At 40.1% G+C, this 22,517-nt stretch overlaps 2 protein-coding genes across 3 annotated transcripts; one reads left to right on the top strand and one right to left on the bottom strand.

Annotated features, from left to right (window-relative positions):
* The first annotated feature begins 1,847 nt into the window (after positions 1–1,847).
* On the top strand, positions 1,848–17,318 carry LOC110052552 (organic cation transporter protein-like). Of its 2 annotated transcripts, none has more exons than XM_089285048.1 (10): positions 1,848–1,958; positions 9,768–10,066; positions 11,428–11,574; positions 12,091–12,371; positions 12,642–12,884; positions 13,231–13,365; positions 13,452–13,531; positions 14,124–14,232; positions 14,673–14,745; positions 16,024–17,318. In XM_089285048.1, exons 2-10 carry the CDS (start codon positions 9,770–9,772, stop codon positions 16,243–16,245), a joined length of 1,587 nt encoding a protein of 528 aa, XP_089141174.1. In that variant the 5' UTR covers positions 1,848–1,958; positions 9,768–9,769; the 3' UTR covers positions 16,246–17,318. The 2 variants fall into 2 exon arrangements, with proteins under 2 accessions (XP_089141174.1, XP_020614341.2); XM_020758682.2 differs by lacking the exon at positions 1,848–1,958 and adding an exon at positions 7,253–7,391.
* Positions 17,319–18,278: 960 nt separating this feature from the next.
* On the bottom strand, positions 18,279–20,247 carry LOC110052555 (uncharacterized). The gene has a single exon (XM_089285017.1). The coding sequence runs from the start codon at positions 20,245–20,247 to the stop codon at positions 18,901–18,903; it is 1,347 nt and encodes a 448-aa protein (XP_089141143.1). The 3' UTR covers positions 18,279–18,900.
* Positions 20,248–22,517: the final 2,270 nt, after the last annotated feature.

Genomic DNA, 22,517 nt, shown 5'->3' with positions numbered 1-22,517 from the left:
AGCACTTCTCTTGTATTTCTCTTATACAAAAAGCAATGTTCACACAGCTTTATGAGTGAGTTCGCCGGAGGGAGACATGCAAGATGAAATTACGTGAGCTGAACATAACAAAGGTCTTTGGCAATTGACGCGGAATTTACGAAGTTCCATGGACAGTTTCTGGCATTTTTTACATATCTAACGACCTAAATAATCTATTGGAAGCTCTTTTAACAGGATAAGCTCAAGCAAATGTATTTTTCACCTGTTTTCCGCACTGTGTTCGCCAGATATTCGTCAAATTTTCATGCCCTCGAACAAACACATGGATCGCGCGAAAGAAAGGAAATCCGTAAAACTTACCTCTGGGTTGTTCAATCCCGAATTGTAAATTACTTCCAAATCTTTCCTCCTCTCGTCTTTTCTTACCTACTTTTTCACCAATGGCGGAAGTTTCCAGGCTAAAACTTGAGTTTGAAGAAAGCTGCGGGGTTGTTTCCACCATTGATCGCTGGGCTGATATTTCTGCTACTTGAAAACTCAAATAACTCTGATCAACGCAAAAAGCGCAGTTTGCTTCATTCTTAACCGGCCCGATTTTGTCACTTGCAGTTGAAGGGGAACTTGACTTTTCTTTTTCACCAGGGAATAACGCTTTCCTGGACGAATTTTGCGTGTTAATGCGACTCTTTTTTTGCCTTTGCGCACAACAAGGCGAGGTAAAAGGGCTTGATTTTGGTGAGCTCTGAGTCCGCTTGACTTTCTCTTCTCCTTTCCCAAGATTTATCTGGGTTGTGGCACATCTCGTTTGAAATGGAAGCAGCTTTTCTCGCAGATTTAACAGTGTTCGGTAACAGTTCCTGCACAGGTGCTTAGGAAAACAATCGTCCTCCTGTACTCTCACTTTTGCAAAATCGCTTATCAAGCGCTGTAATTTTACGGTTTTTCTGTGATCCGAAAAAATCGTGAACCTCTGGTTGGTATTTGTCGTATTGCCGCAAAGACGGCACAAGGTTTTGTCAAATGTTGCAAATTCCCCTGACTGCGCCATATTTGTAACATTGACACATTCAAGTTTTCCGCGGAAAACCGCGCAAATGTTCCAAGAAGGGATTGGACAGGAGTCAAATTGAGAAGCCAATCAAGAAAAAGAAATTTTCTTACTTGGCCAGATCTCGCCTTCGGCTTCGTCCACAAGAAATCTGGGAACGAGATTACTCCTATAGATCATAAGTAGGAACCATTTAAAACGCGAGAATAATTTGAGTAAGTGTAAGTGTATAGTGAAAAAAACAAGTAACAAAAGAATAGCGGTAGACTGAAATGACGTCAATCATCACGTGCAATTCCACCCCATAATTCCTTTCTAGAACAGAACATAGATCAACATGGCGTTACCATGTTACCGAGTACAACAATGCGTTTCTGTGTGGACACGTGATACAATTATTGCAGCATCTATCTACCACCGGTTTTGTTGAAAGTTTTGAAAGCAATGCATGTATATGAGTATGAAGTCCAAACTTGCACAATTTATAGGGATGGAAAGCCAAAACTCAGACTTTCAAGTTTGAAGTTTCGTTATGTAATCAGGCATAGTGTCGTGAAGTATTAAAAATATCGATGTTGACGCGACAATTTTAAAACGTTGTATGTTGATGGCAAAAATCGAGGTCAAGTCACATTTCTGAGTCACATTTCTCCCATTCTCAGGTTGAAAACTGGACAGAAGCCGATTCGTAGTTGAACCAATTGTTATGTAACCTGCTAGTCTGATCAAGTGTCATTTTTTGCCGTCGAATCAACTGTCGAATGAGCACCAGACTAGTAGTATTATCATATTGCATGGATAACCATCAATCCGTCAAAACTACACCAAGGTCAGATTCCACTTTCGCAATGTAATCTTTAGCAGTCACTACACTGTACTGTACTGAGGGATCTCTCTCGATACTCTACAGCTGCAAACCCCAAGAAAGGTGCGTATTATCGTGTTTTATCGAGGAGGGGAGGAGAGGGGAGGGGAGGGAAGAGCAGAAGTGATGGATGTTGTTTTTATAACAGTTTTTAAACAATCTTACTTTCTACATCAATTGTCGGACAGAAAGCGGCCATTTTGTTAATCCCGCAATGTGTTTCTCATTTCGTTCTCCTTTTATCGGTCGCGAATCTAGAATCTACATGCATTTGTATGTTTCACAATGGTGTTTTACTCTCCCGTTTGAACTTTCAAGCTATTTAAAAACCTCTCCACGGTCCCCTTACGTTTGAAAATGACAAAACCGCAAAAGCTTTGTGCGTACTGAATTGCACCTTTCGCATCAATTGCGACGGCTTTTGCATTTAACTTAGTTGATACTTGCAAGGAGCGGCTCGATCTATTGATACCCATCGTGACTGCTGATCACATCTACGTTGAATCCCGCAAATTCGAACTCGGTTAATTCGAATTTTGCGTTATTTCAAACTCAAAACCATTTGCATTGGATTTGCTCCTCAGTCATTAACATCGGCTAATTACTTCCGCAATTTCGAACTATTTTTTCGTTTTCTCTAAGCTTGAGTGTTCAAAATAGCAGGCTCCAGCTGTATTTTCTCGCTATTACTAGGCAGCCTGTGTAGCAACTTGTTGGTAGCGTTATTCGCGAGCGAGTGATCTGATCTTAAGTGACAGAGCTGAGGAAATTCGCGAGCCGCGAAGCCGCGAGTGAAACTCCCACAATGAAATTTTTCGCAGTGAAATTTAAAATCCAAAACAAAAGCAATAGCGCGCAAAAGCCCGCCGGCTACGCGAGCGGGGTACTTTGGAAACGATCCACGTATTGCTGCGTGATGCAATCTATGCTATGGCGTGATGTGGAGTTGACTTACGTGCTCAAGTAAATATTAGGTCAGTCGACAAACAAGGAGATTTGATTTGGTCGCGTAAGGTGCATACCAGAACTGATCTTGATTTATAATGCTCGGAGGCCCACGCTAACTGATAAATGCATCTTGCACTTTACTATTGGTGAAGTAATAGTTGGCAGAGGGGTAACCATGACAAGCAATTAATGTTGACGATTGCTGATTAAAACATATCAATATTTTTCTTTTGCAATAATACCCTCCAACACCCAGAGAGTTATTGAACTGCGACGGAATTCTATAGCTATGCCACGACCTTAAAAATAGGTCCGCAGTGCGTACATGTGTTTCTTACAAGTTATACTTTTAATTAGGATAAAGCTGAATTATCGTGAAAAAAAAAGGAAAAAATGAAAGACGCTACTAAGATTTTCAACTCAAAAGGTCAGGGATCGATAGTAGAAGATGAAAATACGAGGTATTTTAGAGAATAGGGTGCTATTACAGAGAATCACAAAGTGTGCTTGTGTGGGGCTTCCAATCATTTAGGTTTATCGTACTAGTAGTTACGATATGGTAAATGAGATGCTGCTGTATTGTAAATGTATTTGCTAATTTGCGAGTAATTGAAACTTATTGCTTCAGCTTATAACTAAAAAGATTAATAGGCCTTGATAAATATATCCCAAACCAAACTTTAAAAAAAAAACAACAAGAAATATGAATTTTTTTTAAGGGTTTAGCACACTATTTGTGAAAATTAGCAAACTCAGCAAAAGATTACCTGATTCATTGTATTAAACATTCATTGTATTATTTCCTGCTGCAAAGCAAGCCCTTTAAAATGTAGGCAATCGGTTGATTGGGGAGCTTTTGCTATTTTTGTGCTAGCTGATGAGATGAAATATTTGTTGCTGGAGTGTAGGTATCATTCAATCACTCACTCACTCACTCAATCAATCAGTCAATCAAACAATCAACGAAACGATCAATCAATCATTCAATCAAACAGTCAATCGCTCAATCATTAAAATTTTAGCTTCATTTATACCACAAAGTACAAGCTCACACCATATCAAAGCATAACCACAATAGCTCTAAATTGAGTGGATTCCCAAGAAAGCAGTATCCTTCGACAGTTCAAGGATATTCGCATAGGATATTGACTTAAGGATAATAACTAATTAATATATAGTAAAAACGACAACAAAGAAATGCTTGTTACGAATAATAGCTAAATATAACTCGCGTGATACGGATCGATACAAATTTGTGAAAATAATTCTTCAGCTAAGAGTGTACCAAAATAACGAAGTACATGTTCAAGAGACGTGAACTGAGGTACAGAGTTGTGAAAATATTAATTGAATTCCATTCTAATGGCCTTTTTTTTTTTTTTATTTTGCGTCGTTGAAGTATTGTGGTTAAAATCGATGGGCCGATTATTTAAACAAAGTTTAGAGAACGTTTTTGAAAGTCATCGTCTAACTCATGTTTAAACCATGAGTACCGATTATTTAAACGTTGTTTTTCCAAAACAGTGTTTAGACAGTGTTTAAAAACCGACTAAGGAACAACAGTAAGTTAGACGTGATGAAATGTAGGTTTAAACGCTATTTAACGATATTTTCATGGTCAGCCATTTAGAAATGGAGGGACCTCTCTGCGCTACAGATCGTTAAGAACTACGCTAATCGAAGTAGTGTACATGTGCGACAAATTCGGCACCTTAAGGATAGATTTAACCCATTAGAGGAAGACGTTCGATTGCGTTTTCGCCTTAGAAAGGACTCTTAAAAATTTTGGATAAAAATCTTCAACATAAAACAAGGGGAGGTCTGCCGCTTACACCAATGCAGCAAGTGTACATGTTAATTGCTTTAAGATTCTATTCGACAGGAACTTTCCAGAGGGTTATTGGCGATTTATTTGGTGTTCTGCATTTGCTGCACGCACAGTCATTCACAAGGTTTCAAGGGCTATTGCGAAACAATTCCCAGAGAACCCGGCTGATACCAAGAGAAAGTTTTTTTTGTTGCGCACTTTCCAGGAGTGATCGGGGCCATTGATTGTACCCACATCAGAATCATATGTCCAAACAAAGCAAATGCTATGGCATTTGATAACAGAAAGCAGTTTTACACCATTAACGTCCAAGCCGTTTGTGATGGCCACGCCTTTCAGTTTAATACTTAGATCGTAGCCCGCTGGCCTCGGGGATCTTCTCGCGACTCACACATTTTTGAGAACAGCAACATCGCAGACAAACTAAGGGATGGTGCTCTTGATGGCATTCTTGTGGGTGACAGTGGTACGCTCGTAGAACATATATTTAATGACACCAATCCCCAAGCCAAAGGATGCAGGAGAAGTGCGCGACAATACTGCACATAGGCGTACTAGGTATGTTGTCGAGAGATGTTTTGGTTTGCCAGAGCGACGTTTTCCGTGTCTACACTTGGGACTGCGCCGGTCTTGGCAAATACCCTCCTCATTATTGTGGCGACTGCAGTGTTGCATAATTTTGTCCTTATGCATCGAGAGCAAGACTTTGATAAAGACATTGAAGATGAAGATGTTCCATTTGACATTGTTGCTGCAGCAGACGCAAGTAGCAATGCCAAACGCCAGTTCATAATTTCACGATACTTTGCCTAATACGATTAATGATTTAATTAAAGTGCATGTAAGATTCATTGACAACAAAATAAGAAACAAAAGAGAACATTCACCGCAATCAATTAATCATTTTAATTCTTTTGTTTTGAAATTTATGATGATTTCATTTCATGACATGAATATTCCATTGTTCGGAAATAAAAGAAAATGATTGATTGGCTCAAAAAAGTTCAAACTACAGTTTGGTTTACGAATTTTCCTCGTCAGTGTCGTATGCAGGTGGTAAAAGAATTCCCATGTTATCGCACTGGTGCATTAGCTTCCATTCTTTAAGCTTTAGGACCTTCATTTTTAATTTGTGTTCGTCCCGCGCCATGGACAAGAATGGGTCCTCCTACTTAAGGGAATCTGGCCTGGTCTTTTGCGTTTGGACCTGTCAATGTAATGTCATCTGTTCATCAATAACTGTGAATTAAGTAATAAATTATCATTTAAAAACAATTTTTAGACGCGATTAAAAATTACTGTACTCCTGACTATCCTCCTTTTTCGTGACTTTTGCCGCTCCTTTCCTGCTAATTGCTTCAAGGTCAGCAAGTAAACTTGGCTACACTTCGTATGTAATGACTTCCCTCTGGTCTTTGTCCCGCCTTAAATCAAGTTCTTCTCCTGCATCATCATCAAATTCCTGCTCTAAAGGATTAACTGAGGCTGGCATTACGTCCGCTACTAATTTGCTTACTTCAGTTGGGGAGGCAGGAGCTTTTCCTCCACCGGTTTTTCTTGCTTCACGACGATGTAAGTTATGCTCCTTTTTCAACTGGAGCTTCAGCCGCCTCCAGCATCCTTGAGGCTGACTGAGGTCGCTTTTGATACCGTTAGGACTTTGGGAGTTAAATTAAGATAAATTTCCTCCCACACCTTTGCCTTTTTTGCCAACTTTTACTGTCATAGCCTCTGCTTTCCACTTCTGGAAAGTCTCTACCCAATTCGGCTACTAAACTGTTTTTCTTGTTCGCTGAAATTTGTTGTGCGACTTGTTTTAGAAAGCCATGTTGCAAAGACATGGTTTAGCCATTGACTCGAGAAAACACGGTTCAGTGGCGTTTCAATAATAAATTTTAAATATCGTTTAGCCATTATTTATCGAGACAACGTCTAGCCCGCGGCTCAGCCCTAAACAATGGTAACGCTTCGTTTAAATAATCGGCCCGATATGTTTAAAGAATTTTACAGAGCGGCATTCTCGTATGTACCCAATATAATAACCCCAAACAATTAACATAACCGAGACGATCTTACAAACAATTGTAAACAGAAAAGGGCTTGTTGGACGGAGAAAAGAAGTCGGTCGTAAGCTATGTTTATTCTCGTAATATTCGCCACTGGTTAAACCCCGTCATGCATATCAATGCAGGCGAATGAAGTCGTCAAAACCCAGAATTGGCCTTTTTTTGTAGTTCTTTTGCAGAAGACTGACTAAGATGTCTCTATGCAATAACAAAGAGATAAGGCTTTTTTTATCTGGTGTCCATCTCCCAGTGCAGTGCTCTTCTATGAAGTTGGAAAATTTTCATTAAATCATAGTTTATGTGAAGCTAATTTTAAGTTTAGTTCTGACAACAGCTTGCCACCTCAGTTCGTTGTTTCACTGAAAACTTTTATACAATTGCAACCCCGCAAAACACAACCGTTAACTTACATGTACGCACGTAACTTGCGCAAAAAAGACAAAAGATTCTTATTGAAACAGTGGAACAAATTAACATAATGCGGCGTCAAACTTCTACAGGCGGTTTCTAAAGTCTATGAACCGATAAAGTTATTAACATGAGATATTAAAATTAGGCAGGGGCGAGATACACTCGTCAACTCAGTATCACTATCATCGCTGACCGGCTAACCGAGTCAGTAATTGCTGTCTTCATCGTGTATCGCAGAGAAAGGTAAGTTCCGTCTGTTTAATTTGGGGGCCTTTTCATACATACCAGAATATTTTTTCTCCTCCTTTATGCCTCCACGGGTCCGCTAACTCGATGGCACGATATTGGTATTAGATATCATGCTTGCATGGCACCCTTGACTTTACTGAACAGTTCAATATTTTTGTGTGATGTGAAGTTGTTCAGTGTGGTTCATAAATACAGCATCGTCATACAAACGCATTTTAGCTCTCGCAATCATTTCAGCATTTGCAACGCTCACCCCAAGCCCTAAAGCGGCCATATTGATTATTCGAATGGTGGAACATGGAATGTTGATTATTAACTCCTAAAGACAAACGAGGTTAAGTAATTTAAAACTTTGTAAAAACATAATACAAAACAAAATGGTGCCAGACTGTTATCCTAATTCTATTTGTATTCACCCAGAATTTCGAGTGCAAATACTTATATACGCATCATTTCAATAGCCTGTGTCACAGCCGCCTCTCCCCGGAAAAAAATCGTGTGACACAGGTTACATTTCAATAATGAGCGAAGCGCGCGAGTAACGTTACTTGAACTCAGACAAACTCATACAAACAAAACGGAATGGTGGAAGATTTAAAGCTTTTTCAAGCTCGTAAGCAAGTGTTCCTAAAACAATTTTTAAAACGAAAATTAGGCGTTCATTTTCCTCCTATTTCTTTCAGAACACGCGTATGTTTTATGACTCTCGCGAGGGTTCCAATAATTTGCATTGTAGTTAGACTTCGCGCGTTTCGTTATTGAAAAGCATTTTTTGTAACCGCAGCTGATCGTAAATTGAAAAACACCCTGTTCCTCACGTTAGCATGCATCATCATTTCATTTGCCCAAAAGACGTCCATGCGAAATAGCCCAAGACTGGTTCGCACTTAGCTTTATTACCCTAGTATAAAACATATCGAACATTTCACACATGAATGCGTGTACTCATTGAATTTTCATGACATTGTGTGAAAACATCAAAATTAGCATTGTTTATTGATGGGTCGCATCTTTGTGTTCATATTTTGCATTCTTGTCTCAGTCTTATACGCTCCAATAGACCTTTTTCAATATATTAAAATTCAGCTTGGCAGTGAGGGCTAGAGCCACACAAACAAAGGAAATCGAATGACCATGTTTATTCATTTCTTTTGTTTGTGGCCTATTGAGCAGGCATAGGCTTCTTATTCTTCACAAACATAGAATACATTTTACTACGAGACAAGCTTTTAGTGTTTCATTTGTTGATTTTGGCACAGAGATATCTTTCCCTGCTTTGGTTAGTAGTAAATTATCATGACTATTACATGGTGTGTCTGCTGGCGATACCTTATGTCAAAAAGAGACACAGGCGTACGGGTTAGCAGGGGTGGATGGGGGGGGGGGGGTTCGGAGGTAATGGGGTCTGCAGCTCCTCAGTTTCAGAATGTTTGAAAACCAACATCTCTAAATTCAAATTTCGACCTGGATAGAGGGCCTGCATGAAAACCAGCGAAGGCTGATGTGGGTTCCCATCTAACTATTGTAGTTTTTTTTTATTGTTGCGACTTCCGTGAAATAATTTTCACGCATTTCCAGTGACTAAATACGTTACTTTCACTAAATTTATGTACACGGCTTGCTCGTCCAGTTAAGAAGTTCTTTGCTAGTTATGACGTCGTACGATTGGTGACGTCATTATCAAACTCGCTATTTTCGGAAAGTCAGACGTAAAGTAACTGACTTGTTGCAAAACTGTTAGAAAAGTGATATTTATTGTCTAAAAAGACGAAATTTGGCTAAACCTGCACGCCAAAATGCGGTTGTCATGGTCATGTCAATTGACGTGGGGAAACAGCTGACATGTTTACACATTTATGCGAGTGAGTAATAAACAACTGCTGAAAGTTTCAGCGTTACCGCGTAAATCCCTTTTAGAAAAAAAAAAAACCTAGAATGGGGCGGGAGGAGAACACCCATAAAGGAAGGGGGAGCTCGTCGGAAATTTTGAAAAGAACCCTAGATCTTGTTATGTGGGCGTGGCTTGAAATTTTTTTCTCCCCTAAGAGGTATCGATCTCCAAACATATTTTTTTTCGGCTCAATAGCCTAAAAGGTACCTCAAAAGCCCTCGCTGTGAACCATTTGGGGCTGAACACCCCCAAGAGGTACCAAAACCGCATTTTCAAACCCCAAAAGGTACGTAAAGCACCCCCGTCCTTTTTTATATGGGAACCCCCGCCCCCAGCGATCGGAGTGGCACCACACCTCCTCACACCAGCCGAGTCAAAATCAGAAACGGGGTGAAGCAAAACTAGCTGGTTTAAAAAAAAAAAAAAATGACTAAACCTTCATTGATTTTTTTTAATGTCTTAATTGAATTTCGTTAAAGGTATGATGGCTGAAAATGAAAGAGAGAAGCTTACATCAAAAGACGAAAAGCGCTCATTTGAGTTTGACGACATTTTCGAACACGTGGCCTCTTTTGGAAGGTATCAGATACTTTGGCTCGTCTTCGTTGGTTTTGTGTTGATTTTTCCAGTTACAGTTCAATTTACATTGCTGGCGTTTGCAAATGGTACTCCAAACTTCCACTGTGTCACGCCAAACATCACATGTGAAACAAAGAAATGTTGTGACGGATGTACATCATACGAGTTTGACGGACCATTTCAAAGCACCGTGTCGGAGGTATGTATTTGAGTTAAACAGCATTGTCTTCATAGTGAAAGGCTATAGATAGACCTGACATACCTCTTACTAACCGAGTTCGAGGACCGTACCGCAAGTTAAGGACCGAGTTTTTTCCCCATCGACTTATGGCCCAAGCGCGAAGCGCGCAAGCCATAAATCGAAGGGGAAAAACGAGAATCCATAACTTACAGTACGGACTGAGAAAACGACGTTACTAAGATATTCATTATATCTCTACTGCGTGTATGACGGCTTCCGGAAAGATTTTTATTCACGCAGAACGGCTTCAAATTTCTGACGCACCTCGAAAGCAAAACGAGTCAATTTGAAATCGTTGTTATGGGACTTCAGGTTTTAATACACAATTTCAGAGGTAAAAGAAAGTTTTGAACGTTTACTTGCTTAAATAGTTAAAAACACTTAGTGATAAATCACGACACATTTTGGCAACAAAAGCAACTTTAAATTTTAGCGGGCCGTACCGTAGGATACGGCCTGCTAATTTGACCAATCACAGCGCGCGTACTAAATGAGAGATATTATAATAATAAGAAAGACAATTACCTATCATTTGAGTCATCCAAAAGTACTATTAAACTGATTATATGTCATATAACAACATACAATCAAATGAACAAAGGAGGAGGGTGTGACGAATAGACCGATAGCTTTTTTCGCTTTGTTTTGTTGGGATTAACCTACACTCGCCATATGATCGCGCATTTTAGGAGAGAACGCTCTAAAACACACGAGGAAAGAAATAAGCTCCGGCGAACATCACTTGGGTAGTGGAAACCAAAACTCGTCTCAATTTCTTGGCAGTTTCATTAGGGTGAAATCGAAAGCTTTACAGTTTGGTTAGCTTGTATGTTCGTATAGTATCGCCTAATTTGATTTGTTTTATTTCATCATGAACTTTACTGCAGTGCCCAATGAAAAAAGCTTTCAAAAAACCTCTCGCCACAAAAAGAAGACAAAATGGAATGAGATTTTCGCAGTCTAGCATACGAACTTAAACGATTGAAAAAAAAAGCCTGAGAAAGACTTAGGTTGTAATATGATTGGAACCTGATACAAACGCTTTCTCACTGAGCTAGGAAATCACCAGTAAAGTAGCCGGGCTTTAGACATTAAACAAGTGAATAAAATTGAAAATTCTTTGGGCAAAAACTCCTTAATAGGTCACTTTTCGATTTTTAAAATTCAGCTTGATAGTGAGGCCTAGGGGACAAAAACAAAAGAAATGGATAAACATGTCATTCAATGCCCTTTGTTTGTGTCCTCTAGACCTCACTGCCGAGCTGAATTTTAATATCTCGAGAACATTCTATTGAACATTTTGTTTTTGCTTGTCTAAGTGGAACCTCATTTGTGACCGTGGTTTCCTGGGTGCTACTGTTCAGTCCATTTTCTTTGCTGGGATGCTGATTGGTTCGTTTTCAACCGGGATCATTTCAGACGCCTGGGGCCGGAAGAAGTGCATTTTCGCCAGCATGGCTATAATGGTAAGTTCAAAATTATATTCAACCTTGCTTCTCAGAATGTTGCCCAGAAACAAGGTCAGCTGCAGGTGAATACACGAGAAATACTACAGTGTCATAACAAAATAAATGGTTACGTTATATGTGAAATCAACTGAGTTCTTCTGAAAGGGTTTTCGTCTGTAAACATGCGCTAAAATTGCAGTATTTAGATAGGAAGCCATATCAGCGTCAATTGGTTTTCATGCGGATCCTCCATCCTGGTCGAATTGGCATTTGGAGATGTCGGTTTTTATAGGGAGAAAACAAGAGAACCCGGAGAAAAACCCTCGCTGCAAGGCGAGAACCAACAACAAAACTCAACCCACATATGGCACCGAGAGGGAATCGAACCCGGGCCACATTGGTGGGAAGCGAGCACTCTCACCGCTGCACCATCCCTGCGACCCATAAATTTGCACTCAGAATTCGCTTAATGTGTCCAGCTTGTTAACGACGACTCGACTCCTGACACTATATATTACTCTTTTTCTCCTGCAGATTATAGCAGGAGTCGTCACGACGTTGGTTCATTCTGTCGCTCTCTTCGCGGTATTTCGTTTTATAGTTGGCTTTATACTAACGGGAGTCATGCTAACACAATATGTTTACTTCATGGAGCTGGTTGGGCCAAGCAAGAGAACAGCTGCTGGGAATCTGCAATTTCTGTTTTTCAATGGCTTTCAACCATTGTTTGTCATCATCGCATACTTTATTCGTGATTGGAGAATGCTGACCTTGGCGGCCACTCTCCCTGGGGCACTGTTGTTTCCTTTTTGGAAGTAAGTAACGAACAGACGTAAGAGAACCCCCCAACCCCATTGTCAATCTTGCGCCACAGATAAACCCTTTCATACCAGAATGTCGGAAGCATGCTGAGGCTTGCTGAAATCAGCAAAAGCCCCTACTTCTAACTCCTTCCCTTCAAACAACTCTCCCTTCCCACGCCCAATCATCTGCCGCTCCCCCTCCAGTCAGGACGAATATATCTCTTTTTCTTTCACGGATGCCGCCGTTAAAAAATTAATTGCAGGTACGTATTTCTTTTCCAGGATTTTTCCAGAATCTCCCCGATGGCTCATTGCTCATGATCGCCTAGACGAGGCTCAATCTATCATCGAGCGTTTTGGAGGCAAAAATGACAAACCTGTAGACTCAGAGGTGCTGAGAGCGCTCCTGGAGAACGTGAGGAGAGACCAGTTAGAACGGGAACGAGAAGCTAAGAAATACACACCGATTGACTTGTTTCGCACGCCAAAGCTGAGAAAATGGGCGGTGATATTTTGCTACCAGTGGTACAAAAGCCAGCATTTTTTAAATTATTAACCTCTTCGTTTTTTTTGTTCATTCAGTAATTAATTCATTCTTCTCTTTCTGTGCATGTTGTTCTGTTACTAAATGTTTTATTCTGCCATTTAATCTTTCTTCGTTGCGCTCGAGAAGCTGAGAAGCCGGAAATTAATCATTATCATTTTTAACCAGGAGGCAGAGTTGTATAGTCAAACTAATAGCATCGGGCGCTGCTGGATCAAGTCCGTTTTCTGAAGTTGCCCAACGGTTGTTGTAACCAAATTAGTCCTGTTACTTTGTGGTTCAATTTTCGTTCAAATCCTCCGCCCATTATTATTATTATCATTGTAGGTTTGCAGTGGCTTTGGTCAGTTTCGGGATATTTCTATTTGTCAACCAGTTGGTCGGTAATATCTACGTCAACTACCTTATAATGGAGGGAATCGCAGTTTTGAAGCTCCCAGCCACGTGGTACCTATTCTTAAAGTAAGAAATGGATTTTACGTCTCTTCCGCGAACATTTGTTGTTTGATCACTATCTTACACGTGTACGGTATTTAATTTCTTGTCAGATTTGGTCGCCGCTCTTGTCATAGCATCACCATGTTCCTAGTGGGAATAACATTCTTTCTGGTTTTGCCTCTGTACAAAGGTAACAGAATAGACATGAATTGAAGCGTTGTGATTTCGCAAGAGAGGACGAAAGCCATTAAGAGAACTACCCCACCCCCACTCCCCGCCCCCCTCAACATAGGCTTTATTCCCAGAGTAACGTCTTTGAACTAATTTTCTATTAGAGATGGTACCATGCATATTCTTCCCGCGGGTAATTATGTCTCTATTTATGGGGATTTCCTTTCCTACCCTTCATGTTCTGACACTTGGACTTGTTCCTGGTTTGACCACCCATTTAGCTCCCTAGTACCACGGTTGCGAGTAATAGTTTTCTTAAAACCATCATTTCGAAGTTTGTTGATAGACACCGTGTCCAGCGATTATTTCGTGCTTCAATCTGCTCCCCGGTGTAGTTCAAGCTTGTGTTTTGTTCCTGGATGACAGCACAAATTAAACTCCCAATTGATCTGTCTCTATACCGCCGACTTGTTAAAGAAACCTGTTCATGACAACACCTGGGAAATAACCAAAGGAATGGCATCCTATTTCGATCCTATTTATGACAAGTAGCAATCTTTGTTACTCTGTTGCATGGGCAACAACTCCACTCAGCACTTTTTTCATTTCAGATCACCCCATGGCAACCACAGCACTGTCCGTGACTGGGTATCTGTTTATTGACTGCACTTGGATCAGCGTTTATCTCATCACTTCAGAACTTTTTCCAACTGTGTTAAGGTAGGTCCCAAACATAACTTAACTACAACAATCAGAAGAGTACAATTTATGTCAGTGGAAGAACTTTGTAAGTGGGAAGCTGGCGAACCAGCCCCATACTTGCTTTTGACACCTTCTTAGAATGGTGTTGTGCGGTGGTGGAGGCAGATTTGAGAACTTCCTTTGTTCTGGGGCGCCTATATCACTTAAGTGCACCAGTGTCCTGTGTGCTGGGCGAGTTTATCTCGCGACAAGGCTTTGCAAGGAAAGGGGAGAGTTTGGGACCCACTTGCAACCTTTAAATTTACCGTTCTTCTCCTCGTGTCGCTTTCTCTGCACTAGTTCAGAATTGGGGTCACAGTCTGGAGACCATGGCCCTTAGTTACAAGCAAAATATTGCAATGTTTTGTAATTTCTCTGTACAGTTGTTTTTTGACCGTAATTTCTAATGATATCTTCAGAAATACAGCTCAGGGAACTGGATCTACGACGGCTAGGATTGGAGGAGTCTTGGCTCCTTATATCGCCTTGATGGTGAGTGTGCTCTGTAGCTACTCCATGAATTTAAGGTGACTGAGATATGTAACATCAGTGCAGTTTACTCAGTGCATTCTGACAGATTCTTATTCATGAGTATGATATCTATGCAAGAGAAATTCTTAGCAAAAAAGCCATCAAAGTTCTTTCGGTAATAAATCGATCCTTCTCTAACACGGACGATACAGCAACAATTATGATTAAGAACAAACTCTTTAAGGCCCTGGTTAAACCTGTGTTACTTTTGCAGAGCTTGGGCGGTACCCTTTTAAGCATCGACATAAAAGCAACAATCTTCAGCGATTCGTAAAGATTGGAGCATTACAGTAACAAGGTTTTGTTACGAGAAGCATTTCAATATGCAACAAAACATACAACTTTCTTTGACATTCAACAGAATGAAGAAATCATGCAATAAAAAAGTGTAAAGTAAAAGAACCAGCAACCCAGCAACACACCGCATCAAGAATGCACGATTAGTTATAAAAACCCTCAGGAATCAATATTTACAGAACTGGCTTCAAACCCAGAATAGGTCGTAAACAAGTTCAAGAGAGAAATTTACACAAAAGGAAGTTAAAAATTATCATCAATTTGAAAACTACCTGACATTAATTACAAAGCCAGCACACAGAATTAGTCTGACAAGGCTTAGATTAGGATGTCATGCATTACGAATACAAACTGGCAAATATGAAAATAAAGGAGCATTAATCCCAGTAGAAGAGCGAACATGCTTAGTATGCAAAGAAAATTGCATGGAACATGAACAACATTTCTTGATGTATTGTCGGGTGTATCACCACATTAAGATGTGAGCTGCACTCATATATTTCAAACGCTGACACCCATTACCCCAGTTTAAGTGATAACGAGAAGACGAAGTATTTACTTAGAGCAGAAAACACAGTTACATCTAAAATTATAGGAAAATATATCCATTCAATGTTTCAAAAAAGGAAAGAGATTCTTGGTTCGCAAATGTAATAAGCGCTATGAAGTTTTCTAATTAATTGTAAACGGATATGGTAAATGTTATTTTGTATTTTTGTTAGTTAATGTTCAAACCTTTGTTGTATTTAGACCAATGCCTCTCTTCGCAGAGTAAGGCGTAATAAAGAATACCATTATTACTATTACTAGTCAGTCAGTCAGTCAGTCAGTCAGTCAGTCAGTCAGTCAGTCAGAGGGGCAATCAGCCAGGCAGTCCAGTAATTTCGTTAAAGCATTTTTCTCTTGGTAATGAGCTGGTGCATTGTCCTTTACGTCCGACAGGCTCAGTTACCAGGTCTCAGCATTGCGTTTCCAGTGGTCATTTTTGCCGTTGTCGCAACTCTTGCTGGGATATTGATGTACTGGATTCCAGAGACGGTCTTCTCACCAATGCACCAAACCATCGAGGAAACAGAAGCGGCTGAAGATGATTATGGGATACCATGTGGTGGCAAAAGGCTCCACCTTCCCAGGCATAAATCACGCCAAGTAATATGGCTTTAAAAGAAGGATCGAAGTAAAATGGGCGAGGGGATTAGGCAAATTTAGAGGGCAACTTTAGTAGCGCAGCCGCGTTACCGATATGGTTAGCGCTGAATGTATTTCACGAGGGCTGTACAGGGGGTCTCTGGCACTGTTCACGGACAGAAAAAATTGCGAATCAATGATCGCGGATGTAAAAATTGCATTTTCCTGAATCACGAAAATAAGCAAGTAAGGTACCCTTTTTAATAACCTGCTCTTACTCTAGAAAGAGTATTTGAAGAAAGGAAAATCGTTATATCCCTGTACGACCCTCATCACTTTAACTATCGTTATTGAACTGTTGTAATCCACTAGGATAATTTTCTATCGTGCATTGTTAATCGAAATATGCTCTCTTGCGAGCATAGCCCTTTACGAATACCAGCGGACTCGAACCTACTCGCAAGAAGATGGAGGAAGTAGACCCCAATTTACAGTATAAACGTTACTGTTATAGATCCAGAAACACGTCCATGACAGTACAGGTGTTATATGCCTGGTCAAGGCGAGCAGCATCTTAACCTGTTGAATTCATTGACAGAAATTTGAAAACATCGTGGCGAGTTCAAGGAACCTGAGGGAGCATCCGGCTAAAAGCGTTCACCACAATCTCACACCGGTGCTTACAGAATGGTTTCCATTCCACAGCAATAGTATTTTGAGGAAATAGTTGCAGATAACATTGGAGCACGCAGTTGGAGGGTTCTCTTTCGCCCGCTCTTCTTGGGGTTGATAAAATAGCCTTAATTACAGCTTTCCTCAAGATGACGCTACTTAGTAGGGACATCCCTTTGCGTGATGATATTGGTTCTTCTTTTCCATATGAAATATTGTACCGTTTTTTTCTTTCATTAAGTCTTTTCAGTTTAGTTAGTGAGAAAACAAGTGTCGTTGCCTACGAGTAGAAACTATGAAAATAAGCTAAGCGTTATCAAGTACTGAAATACGGATAATATTAATCCATGAAATTTGCGTCGGAAAAAATTAATATCACTATGTATATGACAAAATATATAACTAAATAAAGCCCCATGCATGCACAGTTCAGTTAATTGCGTGGTTCTGTTTCATAATAATACAGCTTTTTTAATTAGTCATCTGGGGATTCAAAATCCAAACTGATCGCCCAAAATGGATCTTGTGAAGGGTGCATTCAAACGCAAGACCATGCACCCATTGTCTGTATCTTTCATCACGGATTTGTGGTCCAGAACTAAAATGGGCAACAAAAGAGCATTACAAGATGTTTAAACGTTTTCATGGAAAGTAAGTGTGAAGACAAGCCGTTAGTAAATATTGTGTGGAATTATCAACTTGTAAAACAAGTCGACGAAGCATTAATTTAGATAATTTAAATAAGCAATTTCCCCAGAAAGAATGAAACAATAAACTTTTATCAGCTTCCTGCCAGAGAGGATTTCCTGCAATAGTTGAAGGCTCACTTGACAGGTTGGAGAAAGGATAGTTAATACCGGTCTAAATCAATTTCTGGTCAACTACAGTGGTAACTGTAGAAGAAGACGTGGTGGTCTGGGCCACCAGCTCAGCCCTTACTTAGCTCTGTTGTTACGAACAACGAGCGAGCGACTGGCTAGTACGGGTGCCAAGATAGAGGAATCATAAGAAAGAGAAGACACCTTCATGTCCTCCTTTGCCTTCCCATTATATCTTTGCATTAAAAACAGAGTTCTGGGTTCTAAACAGTGAAAATCTAGTGGCTACTCCTTTCGACTTTCGACTTTTTTTTGGTCGACTCGGGCAGTGCCGCTTTTTGCATCACAGGGGAAAAAGTAGCGTAGATCTTTAGTTTTGTTGTATTTGCGCGATAATGCTAGGCGGTAAATTGCGATGGATTGATATCGCGCATACTATTTTGGAAGAAGGGTAACAAAACAAAAATGGTTATCTTCACTTCTTGCTGAAGAACAGGAGTAACAGTCACTAAGCACAAGTTTATCAGGCAAGACCTCAAAACAATGGCAACTACTCAGTCAAGAACCGGGAAAATGATATCATTTCTCATTCCCACACAATATGGAAATATCAAGACATTTTATTTTCCTGGAGTAAAAAGACAATTTTTTTTGTTTGTTTGAGGAAAGTTAATAAGAGAATATACTAAAGTAAGGAATCTGATTTATGAAATGAATTTACAATTTTATCTTTTCATTTACACTGAACACTTTTTCTGATAATCTTGATTATTCCCTAATTACCTACAACTGTAGACTTACATCTGAAATTTCGCTTCAGCAATTTTTTGATAACTTCAAATGATCTAATAGGAGTTTTGAAATACTTGGTGATTTTACAAAGTTTGATATCGGGTTCCAATCGGGCAGTATGCAACGGGTAGAACTGCTACTATTTACTGGAAAAGTTACGTTTTAAGCAAGGTTATAATCCTTCCTACATGTACTAACGATCAGAGTCGCCAGCTAGGCAAATGAATCTAAGATGTAAGCATAAAATTTAGCTATTATAGAGGAATCTGTTCGTTTTTCCGTCAAAATGATCAAGGCGCCGGTGGTTTAATAATTTCGAGATTACCTTGAAAATCGCGGTAACACAATTCCAGCAGCCACTGATATAATTTTACTTTGCATCACAAGCGGAACCAATACAGCAATGCTTCTATTTTAAAACGACAGTGTTGTCCATCAATATGAGAAGAGGAGCAATAACTGCACATAGTGCAATCTCTATATGGAAAATCCCAACAGCACCATTCCAGTTTGGAGACCTAACCGAAACAGCCATTGTCTGTGGGTTGTCACACGATTTATCAGAACAGGTTGCCAAGGACTTGACCCAAACATTGGACTCATGAACCTGCACGAACAGTCGCCCTTCTTTTATAGCGGAAGCAAATTCTAACATGGTCTGGTCGAAGTTAACAGATGGAGTCGATGTATTAACAATACCCAGCGATTTTTTGTCTACCAAGACAATGATGATGTGTAAGGTTTCTGGATCACCAGAGTTTGCACCATTGGCCGGATGGGCAATCCAGTCCATAACATCCGTGTTCCACTTCAAGGTACCTGCTATGGCTAAGCCAACTCCATCTGCGAACCTACTCCTGGCATCAGCTTCTGAAAGGGAATCACTGGAACGTCTTTTGCGTTGTGAAAATGTTTGGATTTCTAGTTTTGCCACTTTAACTGGGTACGCACTTCTTCCAATAAGGCATTTACGAATCTGACTGTGTAAACCACATTTGGTTCCTATGTTCCACATTCCTTTGATAGACTCCCAAGCTGTGTCTAACTCGGTGAAAGAGCCCTTGATGGTCCAGAAGATCTTGAAGTATTCCCAGCAACCGAGATCACAAACTGATGGCACGCCTCTGCCAGGACGCAAGTAACATGGACTGTGAGAAGCAAACGCCGTCTTTCGTATCTCTTGGCACGTTGGCTTCATCCACGGACGCAGCAATGGCACAAGAACGACCTGTAGGCATTTACGAACACCGTCCACCCACATCTGCCCGTCTGCACTGAATAATGTGTATCGCTTGTCGTACAACTTGCAAAACTTTTCAGCGTATCGTATGGCGTAGGCATTGCTCGTAGCTTCACAAGGATACTTTTTCTCCAAGCAGTTGCGATACCAGTCGCAAGAACTACCAGAGGGGCTGTAGCATTGCGAAGGTAAAGACGTGTTCGTTGAGAGATTGTATGGACTGAATGTTGAATTGGCATTTTTGCAAGAACAGACCTCTGACACTGGGCCAGAAGTTTTGTTATGCACTTCAAGCATACACTGGTACAGGCAGTAAGTTGCAGTGGGGTCTTCACAAATGTGCCTTTGTCCACTTTTCTGTTGGATATAGGTATTAGTGAGGCAGGTTGACCACTGATATCGGTTGTAATTCTCTAGTTGAACGCATTCGGCAACTCCTGATGGACCCGAATCTTTGCCACACTGAGAAGCCCATCCGCTTTGTGCCAGGAAGAACAGGACAATTAACGACCTCATCTTAATCTGTATAAAGTACACATTGATGTTAAAAAAAATATTTAAAAAAGACTTCGAATTACCAAACAAATGTCACTTAATGAAAAGATCAGTCGAAAAAAGTGACTGAGAACAACAGATCTAGAAAGATTTTGTACCGCACATATGAGGAAATAATGATTTTAGGCAATGTCTTTTCCGGTTACATTGTTTAATTACCTGCATGAAGCGCACACTGTCCTCTTTACCTAAAATCAGCCCTGCCGGTGGCTAATCAGAAGCAATAATTTTGTTATTTACCTTAATTTAGTAAAGTAATGGCAGGCGTTTGGTGGTATGTGTCGATATATGACACTGATTTACAACAGAGTGAATGCGTAATGAACGTGTCCCACTTAATTTTTTTACAGTCGATCACGTTAGGTCACAAACGCCATTTAAGCGTTGTATCTGAGCAGAATAAAAACGTTGCTTTCAGATAAATTTATGCTTTTTTTTTCCCGTGCTCTTTCGAACGCTATTTCGTGCTTGGCCGTAGATGAACATAGTTACCCATTTCATTTTCGACTCCTTCAAATTCCATTTTTCGACCAGAGCAAAAGAAAAATGCAATTTCTAGTTTGAAAATAAATGTCAGCACTCAGTAAAATGTCCAGAAGTATTAACGACTCGACTGTTTTCACAACTTTTTACAGATACAAAGAAACAATGAAGTAAACGCTTTGGACTTTTTTACAAACGGTTCTGCGATGACCCGCGTTGGTTTGCGTGATGGTTTCGTATGTGAGGGCGGCGTTATTGAGGAGCAGGTGTCGAATGACCAGTGTCGTGATGAAAAAGACAAAACTGTTCCGTGCAACGGTTTACTCAATCAAGGGGATATCATTAACTAAATCATTGGCTTCTATGCTTAGCAATCGTTTGGAAAAACCCTTTAGTTTGATAAAAGCTTTTAGAAGGGGAAAGGTCTCGGGACAGTCAGGAGACAGGCTGAAGCATGCAACTAGTGGTGCCTACTTATTTACCCTCCAACACGTTCGGGGATGCATGTGTGCTATTAATACCCAACCTTTCTAAGGCGTCTTCACAGTTTCAGACGCAGAATAGAGCTTTCAAATTTAAGTTTGAATACCAACTTACCCAGTATATCGCTCTGTATACCAGAATGATAACCGCACTGACCCGCTCGTTAACACAACTATAATTCGATTGAGTAATATGCTATATGTACGACTGATTGACAGGCAAAATACAGATCACGTAATGTATTAACAGCGAGCAGTACTTTGATGGCACATTGCCTTCTGACAGGAAGCCGAATATAAACAATATAGGCAACAAAAAACATGGTTTTAACTTCATTTTGGTCCAAAATTTGACTATATTATGTGACATTAGTCTGTGATTGTGTAAAGGTTTTCGGAAGAAACATTTTCCCCCTCGCTTAACTAATGAATTTCTCATCCCTGTCATAATTGCGCAAGCCCTTTTTGGGTGGCTGACAATCACGTGCTACACATGAGTGCTAATTCTTATATTTGGGTCTAAAATAGGTTATCGATTTTTAATTTTAGATGATGAAACACATAAATATATCACCTCTTTCGGGCGGGAACAGGGCAATAGTTTTCCGAATTAAAGTACCGCCCAGCTCGCGACCTCTTTCTCCCTTCGCTCGGCGCAGTATTCTACCTTACTTCAGCAGGCAAGTCACATACATTACACAAGGTCCAGTTTAAATTTTTAGAATAATTTAAGCATGTAATTAAAGCTTGCACACGGATTCTGAGGGGGTGTACCCTACGCAAGCAGTATATCGCTGTATATGACATTTTGCAATCTTTTGCTCTCAAAGTGCGGGCGGAATTAGCACTTGTTATCTACAATCAATGATGGTAGAAGCTGATACAGGGAAAAGAAACGCAAGACATTTAAAGAAAAACCTCCAAGGTGCTATTGTGTCAAGTGGTAAAGGTCAGTTTATACGATTTTCAAGTATTACAAACGGTAAACAAATATTTCGTAATGTGGTTCTTTATGGAAATATTTGGACCATTGCAAAACCTTTAAACGCTATATAACGAATTTGACCCTCCGGTTTACAATTCATCGAAATCCGCTGAGACCTTAAAAATCAGGAAATGAACAAGGAGCTTTTCGACCGCATGCGCTTGTGATTTCGGTTTGCAAAACCGTCACGCTTCGAAGGTCTTCATAATCTCGATACATACATGGACTACTTGTCACTTTATTGTTTCCAAATGTCAACTTACTGGGTTATGCGTATATGT

This window comes from Orbicella faveolata, unplaced genomic scaffold (genome assembly GCF_042242905.1).
Source record: "Orbicella faveolata isolate gen_17 unplaced genomic scaffold, um_ofav_v1 contig_1, whole genome shotgun sequence".
NCBI lineage: Eukaryota > Metazoa > Cnidaria > Anthozoa > Scleractinia > Merulinidae > Orbicella > Orbicella faveolata.
This window is presented reverse-complemented; position numbering and strand designations above follow the sequence as displayed.